This window comes from Caretta caretta, chromosome 8, assembly GCF_965140235.1.
Source record: "Caretta caretta isolate rCarCar2 chromosome 8, rCarCar1.hap1, whole genome shotgun sequence".
Classification (NCBI taxonomy): domain Eukaryota; kingdom Metazoa; phylum Chordata; order Testudines; family Cheloniidae; genus Caretta; species Caretta caretta.
The window spans coordinates 47,650,160-47,659,877 of NC_134213.1; the positions used below are offsets into that span (position 1 = coordinate 47,650,160).

Here is a 9,718-nt window from a genome sequence, read left to right on the forward strand (position 1 = left end):
GCATGCTGAGAGGGAGGGGGAGGAGTTTCTCAGCATGGCCCTTGGACCCCCTGGTGTACTCTCAGGGACCCAGTTTGAGAAACACTGCTCTAGCATAAAGACAGATGCAAAGAATGCATTTAGCTTCTCTGCAACAGTCTTGTCCTGCTTGAGTACTCCTTGAGCACCTGGATTGCCCAGTAGCCCTGCTGACTGACAAGCTGCCTACCTCCGATGTATTTAAATTAGTTTGCTGATTGTTTGTGTCTTTAGCTAGTTGCTTTTCAAATTCTTTCTTATTATACTTTTAATCTTGTCAGCATTTATGCTGCTCTCCGTTTTCCCAGTAGGATTTAATTCCAATTACTAAAAGATGGAGAACACACAAATCTTTTTATTCAGATAAAGCTAACAGTGATTTATTTGAACACAACGTAGACTTCAATTCTGTATCAACAGCTAGAGTGCAAACTTGCTTTGTATTTCAGATTCCAGAGTAGTTTTTCATTTCTTGTCATCTGACCAAGTGATTTTATAGTCTTGGTATACTTTTTTCAGTATTTCTACGGTCACTGCATGATCTGCTTTACCATATCCCTGCAAAAAAGATAAAAGATTTTGAAGGGATGCAAAATATAAGGCTACAGGAGTATCAAGTCCCAGTTAACAATTTAAATATCCAGACTTATGGCCTTATGCTTCCCCCTGCACAGAAGTCCCACTGAGGTGAACCAAGTTCTGTTTATTACCTCTCAAGAATATCTGAATTAAAATGTTTCCGAGTTAGAAGCCAGGAAAATCAGAGTTAAAGTTGCCCTTAACAAGGCATTGATTCTCACTTAGGTAACTACAAGAGCCTTAACTCTGCTCCAAGAGGACCACACAAGTAAATTGACATTTAAACTACATGTTACACAACTAATACAAAAAGTCATTTTCTACACACAAGGTCTGCCCACATAAACAAGCATGGCTATATCAGACATAAGTAGTCTTGGAAGAATTAGCTTTTTAATTGGTAAACATGGATTTCACCATATACACAAAAAATATTTTCATTGATAATAATCAAAAGGTACAAATAGGCAAAGAAAGCAACATGCTGCCTGAAAACTTAGTTTGATTTAAGGATATTTACTTTGTATATTTTGACATGTGATGTTGACAATTTGTGTTTTAGTGGTTAGAAAGCTTGAACTTTTTGCATCTCAACGTGTACTGCTATTAAATTATTGTCTAAGCCAACCTATCACCCCCACTAATGTAGGAAATTAGTAGCTGAGCTCCAGTGCTGGCTCAGACATTGCTTTAAGTCTCAAGGAGCTCAATCTATTTAATCCCAGCCACAGAGTTCACTTCAAAGAACTCCTCAAGCATTCCTCTAATTCTCATAGTTTACCCAAGAGCTAAGTATCAATAGCCCCATTTAACCTATGTCCCTATTTTTAAAGTCACACAACAAAAAACCAGGACAAGAGCCAAGTTGCTTTGATTTACAGGCCAAGATGTAACCTGCTATTCCAGAGTGCCATTCAGCTTTTCTGTATCTCCGTTTTTCTGTCTGACAAAGTGAAACTTTGCAGTTACACAGTACACCTCTAAAGTTCTGGGCACTTGACAATGGTGGACAAACAAAGTGTGGGGTATAGTTAACTGCCCCTTCTTCCACTATCTTGGTGGCAGAAGGGAGAGATGCTGCTGCCTGTGCTGCACACCACCACCATTAATCTAGGAGTTTGGTCATGAATTGTTTGATTCTGCCACAAATATTGAGCAGGCTCTAGAAGACCCCTAATGTTGCATGCCATCTCCCCTCCCCATAGAGCTTTGCCCCCACAATATGATATCTGAGAAAGAGCCCTAATTAAAAAAAAAAAAAGTTTAAGCTGGTTTGGGGCTATAACTGACCCGGAGGAAAAGTGACCTTGAAGAACTGCTACTTTCTATACAGGATTGAGACAACATGTCTTTACATCACATGGAACTAGTCTGCTCTGTTCCACATTAGTAACTCAAGAAATCCTTGTTTCTTATCATTTACTCTCTGCAGTGGTGAGATGGGATGGAAACTGCGATGTGTTCCACATATATGGATAATTCATTGCTTCTGTTGGTCATTTTATAAACAAACTGTATTTACAGACTGAGCCATGTAAGTAAGAGATACATAGACAGAGGCATGCTCTATACCTACAGTACAGGATTGTGAGTCAGGAGCTGCTGAGTTCCAGTTACAGCCCTGACACCAATTACTGTGTGACTGTGAGTAAATCAATCTAACCTCTCTGCTGTAGCTTCCCCATCTAAAATAGGCCATCTTTACCCACCTCAGAGGGGAGCTGTGTGGACTAACTAATTAATGCTTATAAGTGATCCATCAGAGTGCTGAGAATTATTACTAGTATTTTTAAATAGAGCCCTAAAATGTTGGTTTTTAAAGGAAACTAATACATGGCACTTACTGTGGAAAGACCAAATACCCGCATTTTCTTGTCTTTGCTATTATGGTCAATTTTTCCTCCTCCAAGGCACTTGCATTCAAAGCCCAACTTTTCCATTTCAGGGTTTACTTTTTCAAATATATGATCTGCAAAATGAAGCCAGTTCAATCCATTAACCAGAACTGAGGTTTCACTTGGGGATTACTTTCAATCCTCTCTTTTCAGCTACCTAGTATTTTTTTCCGGTTTCCTTCGGGAAGCTGGTAAGTGAAGGGAAAGACCCGTTGTTACTTACACAGCTGGCCCCTAGCAAACCCCAGAACAGTGGCTGCCGGGTCCACCGTCTCACCAAGTCAGAGGCTGCTCAGAAGTGCAAGTTTCTGAGTGAAACGTACCAGGGCCGGACACCAGCGCAAGTCGCTCCTCACCCGGCGCGGCGCAGCCACAGGAGCGATGATGCAGGCGCAGCCCCGCAGCGGGGCCGGGGCCGAGGCCTAGGAGCAACCCCGACAGAGACGCTCTATGGGGGGGGTGTCTGGGGGGGGGTTAAGAGCAGCGCCCCGCTCAGCGGGGAGAGCGCTGTCCGCACAGCAGCAGCGGCTCCGCGGGAGCCGGGCCACCCCGGAGGTGCCGCAGCAGCAGCAGCAGGGGAGGAGCGGCCCATGGCGGGGCAGCCGGCTCCCCCCCCAAGAAAGCGGTTCGGAGGGGGCGATCGGCCCGGGGGGCGCATGAGGCGTCAGCCGGGCTCCGCCCCCAGCTCCCCCGCCCGGCCTTGGCTCCTAGCACCGACTCACTGTGGAACTCGGCGGCCGCGGTGCCCCGGACGACGTCCCGGTGCTCGGCTCCCCCCGCGCGCTGCACCCGCACCAGGATGTATTTGAACGTGCCGTCCGGATCGATCTCCACTGCGGGCACCGACTCTAGCTGCCCGGCCATGGCCACCCCTCGGGGCTGAGAGCGGGCCAGCCGCCGCTGCTCCGCGCATGCGCCGAGCGCCCGAAGCAGTGGGCCGCAGAGAGCGGGGCTAAGGCCGGGGTTACTGGCTCGTGCCACTGGGGGCGGGGTTAGAACGGCGGTTGCTGGCTCAAGCCGTTAGAGCGTGGGGTATAACTGTCACAGGTTCCCTCCCCCCATTGAATGACTGGGAGCTAAAGCCTCCCCAAGGCTCCTTCCGCAGCCACCTGCTGTGCCCAGGTGCCCAGCTGTGGCCAACTTCAGGGGCCAAATCCCCAATATCATGAGCCAGGCCTTAATGTTGGGAGAGTTTAAAAAATCCAGCCCCGCTGTCTTCCGAGGGTCAAAAGTCATGAGTCAGGCCACCAACAACCCTGAGGGGCTAAGGGTAGAGCCCTGTGTGGGCTCTACCCTTTTTTTTGCATTTGTATCCCGCTTCCACTGCAAAACCCTTAAACCCTGCAAATCCTGCAAGAGAGACAGAATCCCACATGCTACTAAAAAACAGTTGGTTAATATATATATAAACAGAATTCAGACATAATTTTTACCGCTAAAAGAATAAAACAAATCTTGCTTAAACGATGTAAAAATACTTTAACTTCCGTTATAATAGACATCAAATCCCTTGCTTACATTTAAGTATTAAAACCTTTATTTAAAAAAAGACAAGCTTGCTTTACATTGCTGAAATTCTATTTATGACAAAGTGCTGACGTGTATATCATATGGAGCGTCCAAACAAATTGCACCACAATTTTGCCTTAAATTGTGCAGATTTTTTGTAATGATTATAAAAAGTAAGTTCTTTTAAAAAACTGGATTTATTTTTAAACTGCTTAAGCACCATTTTTGAAACTTTGAAACACCATTATTTAGATGTCAGGATTATTACTGCTTTTAAAAAAAACATTTAACAGAAAAACTGCTCACAGCATTGACAGCATGCTGATACAACAGTGACAATCTGTGCATATGTGATGTCACAGAACAACAAAACCAGTGAGTGTGATTCTCTGACCTGACTTGAGCCGGTGTACTACACCTGATTCAGAGCAAGGGAGCTAAGCATATATAGGAAAGAGAGTTGGTATGGCAACCCCCATTTTTTCATGTTCTCTGTATATATATATGGTTTCAGAGTAGCAGCCGTGTTAGTCTGTAGTCGCAAAAAGAAGAGTGCTTATGGCACCTTAGAGATGAAAAATTTATTTGAGCATAAGCTTTCGTGAGCTACAGCTCACTTCATCGGAGTGAAGCTCACGAAAGCTTATGCTCAAATAAATTGGTTCGTCTCTAAGGTGCCACAAGTACTCCTTTTCTTTCTGTATATATATATCTTCCTACTGTAGTTTCCGCTGCATGCATTTGATGAAGTGGGTTTAGCCAACGTAAGCTTATGCCCAGATAAATTTGTTAGTCTCTAAGGTGCCACAAGTACTCCTTGTTCTTTTTGCTGATATAGACTAACACAGCTACCACTCTGAAACCTGAAACAGAATAATTAGCAATTTTCCAAATAGGCTACTCTTGGTAAACTGACAAGAGATTTAGTCCCACAAATTACCGCAGTCTGTTTTCTTTTGCCCACCCAGTCCTGCCTGCAACAAAGTACATTTTATCCACTGCCTTTGTTATGGCAGCAAGACCCACGGGATCCCAGTCCCACTGCAGGGCTTTAGCTGAGGGTTCCCCCCTACCCCGTATGCAGGTGGCAGATGGTGCTGCCCACGCTCCCACTTCACTGAGAAGATTTTGGTCCCTGCCGCCATGAGGGTTGCAACATTCTACTTGCACAAAACCAAACACCCTTGCCCTGCCCCCTGCCCTGTACCTCTTCCGAGGCTCTGCCTCCAGTGGTGAGCTGGAGCCGATTCGCACCGGTTCACTAGAACCAGTTGTAAAATGTCCATGAGGGACAACCGGTTCTAAAAGGGCTTCTAAATTTAACCGGCCAAAAGTGGCGCCATAGGTGCCAACTCCATGGATGCTCCAGCTCTGGAGCACCCAAGGGGAAAATTTGGTGGGTGCAGAGCACCCACCGGCAGCTCCCCGCCCCAGCCCTAGCTCACCTCCGCTCCGCCTCAACCTCCTCCCCTGAATGCGCCGCCCCGCTCTGCTTCTCTGCCCCCGCAGGCTTCCCGCAAATCAGCTGTTCGTGCGGGAAGCTGGGGCGGGCTGAGAAGCAAGCGGCAGCTTTGCACTCAGACCCAGGGAGGCGGAGGTGAGCTGGGGAAGGGGGGCATGAGGGCGCAAGGAGGGCCGCCCGTGCCGCAGCAGGTAACCCCGCGGGTGGGGGGGCGCAAGAGAACCGCTCCCCCGCCCCAGCTCATCTCCGCCACCCTCGGCCTGAGTGTGAAGCCGCAGCCTGCTTCTCAGCCCTCCCAGGCTTCCCGCTGAACAGCTGTTTCACGGGAAGCCGGGGTGGGGGTGGGAGGCGCGGAGAAGCAGAGCGGGGCGGTGCATTCAGGGGAGGAGGTGAGCTGAGGCCAGGGCCAGGTGCGGGGCGGGGAGCTGCCGGTGGGTGCTCTGCATCCACCAAATTTTCCCCGTGGGTGTTCCAGTCCCGGAGCACCCACGGAGTCAGCCTAAGACACCACTTTTGATGTGATCAGTGGGGGGAGCGGCCGCTTCCCCTGCTCTCCCCCAGCTATGCTACCCTGCCCCTAGGAGCCAGAGGGACCTGCCGGATGCTCCCTGGGAGCTGCCCCAGGTAAGCACTGCTGGGACTCCCCACCTTGCTCCCCGGCAGGTCCCTCTGGCTCTTAGGGGTGGGGTGGGCACCCACTACGATGGCCCACGAGACCCTCCTGCCTGGTTCTGGGGGCAGTCAGAAGACAGGGGAGGGGGATGGATGGGGCAGCGATTCCAGGGGGCGGGGGTGGGCAACGACCCTCTTGTGGGGTGAGGAGGGAACCGGTTGTTAAAATTTTGGCAGCTCATCACTGTCTGCCCCTGCTCTGCCCCTTCTCCTAGGCCCCGCCGCTGCTCACTACATCCCCCCTCCCTCTGTCACTCACTCCCCCCCTCTCACTCATTCGCTCATTTTCACTGGGCTAGCTCAGGGGGTTGGGGTTCGGGAGGGGATGAGGGCTCCATCTGTGGGTGTGTGCTCTGGGATGGGGCCAGAAATGAGGAGTTCGGGGTGTGGGAGGGGGCTCTGGGCTGGGGCAGAGGGTTCGGATGCAAGAGCGGGTGAGGGCTCCGGCTGGGAGTGCAGGCTCTGGGATGGGGCTGGGGATGCGGGGTGTTGGGTGCAGGAGGGTGCTTTGGGCTGCCCCGTCTGCAGGTATTGCCCCTGCAGTTCCCATTGGCCGTGGTTCCTGGCCAATGAGAACTGCGTAGCCAGCGCTTGGGGCAGGGGCAGCGTGTGGAGCCCCCTGGCTGCCCCTATGTGTAGGAGCCAGAGAGGGGACATGCTGCTGCTTCCGGGAGCCACGTGGAGCCATAGCAGGCAGAGAGCCTGCCTTAGCACTGCTGCGCCACTGACTGAACTTTTAACGGCTTGGTCAGTGGTGCTGACAGGAGCTGACAGGGTCCCTTTTCGACCAGACGTTCCGGTTGAAAACCGAACACCTGGCAACTCTAGCTGCCGTTGCGCTGCCCATCACTTCTGTCCCTCCCACAGCTCCAGCAGCTTTTCACCCAGTCTGTTGCTGAGATGAGGAGTGGCAGAGCTGCCCTGAGCTGCTGCAACCATTTGTGCCCCTTCCACTCCTGTGAGAACAATGTGGGGTCCTGCGGGATGCAGGCAGAGCTCTCCCCACCTCTGCCGCCCCTCTGATTGGCTGCAGTTGCCTTGGAAGAGGAGCAGTGGGGAAAGCAGTCAATTGGGTAGGGGGGTTCCAAGGCAAAGCTGGAGCGTCTCCCAGATGGGGGCAGGCTTGCCAGTGCTCACATGACTCGTGAAGATCTGTGGAAAGCTGAATGTGCAATATGGCCGCTGGTGAACGTATCACAAATCACAAAATGTTTTCCTGCGCTGCTGCCAAAACCCTGGCCATGCCAGGGGAGTGTCTGCAGGACTAAAAAACACAATATAACCTTTTTTAAAAAAAACAAAAGCTTTATGATTTTGGGGCCAATCTCATAATTTTGGGGAGTCCAATTCATGATTTTTGATGTCTTGAGATTGGCAATACTGAAATAATAATTATTTGCCTCTGAGTTAGGAGTCACTTTTCCTAGCTGTTCTCTGTAACCACCAGAGCTAGAAATTTAAAAAAACATTAAAACTAAGATTCTCTGTTGATCCCTTGATTCCAGGATGTGGGTCTTTAAGAAATGCACCATATGTCACAAGACATGCGATCAAATTGTGAAAGTTCACAATACTTTGAATCTGAAAAAATGGAATAAACGTATTGAAGTTGCTTCTGTTTCATGGGTTTTACATGGATCAATTTGGAGGTATTTTAAAATGTTTTTGTCAATTTTTAAAAGTATATTTATGTTCTCTTTTTTTTCATTCCTTTTCTTTTTCCTATCTTCGTTTTTTCTAGTAATTTTTGAAGAAGAATTTTTTTTTTCTTGGAAAATGACTCGGAAAAAAATGTAGAAAAAGGAAAGGAAAAATGAAACATATCAAAATATTTATAACAAACTTAAAACAATGTTTAAAAATATTTTATTTTATTTTTCAACTAAAATACTTTTTGTTAAAAAGGAAATGTGATCAGCTCTAATAGGGAAACCCAGAGGTGACCTGAAAATGTTTGTTAAATGGGTGGGTTTGGGTTTCCCCTCTGTTTACGACAGTTTTAAGTTTTGTAAAGTTTTTTCCTTGTTTTTTTTTAACCTTCGAAATAGCCAGAGTCTCCGATTTTTCTGACACGTTGAAAGGTCTCAGAAATGTTTATTATGAACTCCTAAACAGAAAAGGAGTGAGGATGATACTTCTCTAACAAATACTTATGTTAATTAGCCATTTCCATTGCTAACCCCGGGTATTCCAAACTCATGAGTCAGGCCTGAAGAAACTATGAGACTGGTTTGGAAATAATAAATTCTGGGTTTCATTTCTTTGCCTTCTGATTTTTGAAACTCTAGGTTATACACATTTTCAAGCCTTTCTCCACAACCACCATTTTTAAAAAATGAAAGCTGAGATTCTCATGTAATCAATTGACTCCATGTGCAGGGGCTTTAAGAGCAACACCAAATATTTCAAGACTTGTGATAAAATTGTGAGAGTTTGCAATGCTGCATTAAGGTTAAATAGGCATTAACAAAAACAAAGAGAGTTTTAAATTCTTGTACCTTTCAAGTGCTCAGCTTTCACTCACTTGGATCTTGTGATGTCACAATTTCACTAGTTCTCTAGTCGTCATTGGCTAGAGTTAGGGTGACCAGATGTCCCGATTTTATCTTTGATAAGAGAGGCCAAATGATTTGTTAACGGCCACACAGTGAGTCACTGGCAAAAATCAAGAATAGGATTCAGAAACATCCGACCAAGCTGATATAAACAGTTGTATCCACAACATTCACCGGGTAATGAATTAGTTCCTTATATTGTTCTCGTGTGATTTCCTGTCCGAATACTGAAAAAACACTCTTGTATGTTCACATCAAATGCCTACTCAGAAAAGAAAAAGCCCTCAGAGCTTTCTTTCAAGGGGAAATTCCAAAATATGTTCAGGAGATTATTAAGAAGTGCAATGTTTTCTTGTGTGATGCCACACAAGCCTTATCTAACTAATCTTGCTTTCTGGTATTTGGTCCTTGAATATCTTCTGTGCTCATTTTGGGTCATTCCCTCTGCCTTGTTAATATCTAACTATGTCTTGGAGTTGTTTGAAATTAATGTCCATAAAGTGTTTTGAATACAAAATACTGTATAAGTACTAAGAAATTAATTATTATCATTTTCATTATTGAGGCAATATAATGCACTCCTTTTTTTGTATTCTCGATGGTCCTGAATGGGAATAGATAATGTGTTTGCACTCAGGAATAATGTGGATGTTCCTGGACTCTGTGTTTTGCACAATATTTCTTTCTCATTCTGACATTTGTGTGTTTCTACTGTTTCATAAGGTAGCCAGAGAAATAAGGAAACCAGCTGGACTGATCTACACTATACAAATTTGACTGCATTTGAATACCGTATGAACAATCAAGTTAGATGATGTACTACTGACCACTATAACGTAGCATTTGTAGGGCACTTGTCTGAACATTGTGTATCCTGGTCTACATTGATTGCTGAAGCGTAGTCAGCATTGTGTCATCTAACTCAATTGCTCACAACCATGTTCAAAGACAATACAGTTTTGTGGTTTTCTGCTGTAGACATAATCAGCATAATAAAATATCTGTTTTCAACAACATAGGGAACAGGA

At 46.5% G+C, this 9,718-nt stretch overlaps 1 protein-coding gene across 1 annotated transcript; it reads right to left on the minus strand.

The window, feature by feature from the left end:
* Window positions 1–353: 353 nt before the first annotated feature.
* On the minus strand, window positions 354–3,435 carry LOC125640749 (14 kDa phosphohistidine phosphatase-like). The gene is made up of 3 exons (XM_048859616.2): window positions 3,215–3,435; window positions 2,442–2,566; window positions 354–576 (listed from the first exon to the last, which is right to left on the minus strand). The coding sequence occupies exons 1-3, from the start codon at window positions 3,354–3,356 to the stop codon at window positions 484–486; spliced, it is 360 nt and encodes a 119-aa protein (XP_048715573.1). The 5' UTR covers window positions 3,357–3,435; the 3' UTR covers window positions 354–483.
* Between the last annotated feature and the right edge of the window lie 6,283 nt (window positions 3,436–9,718).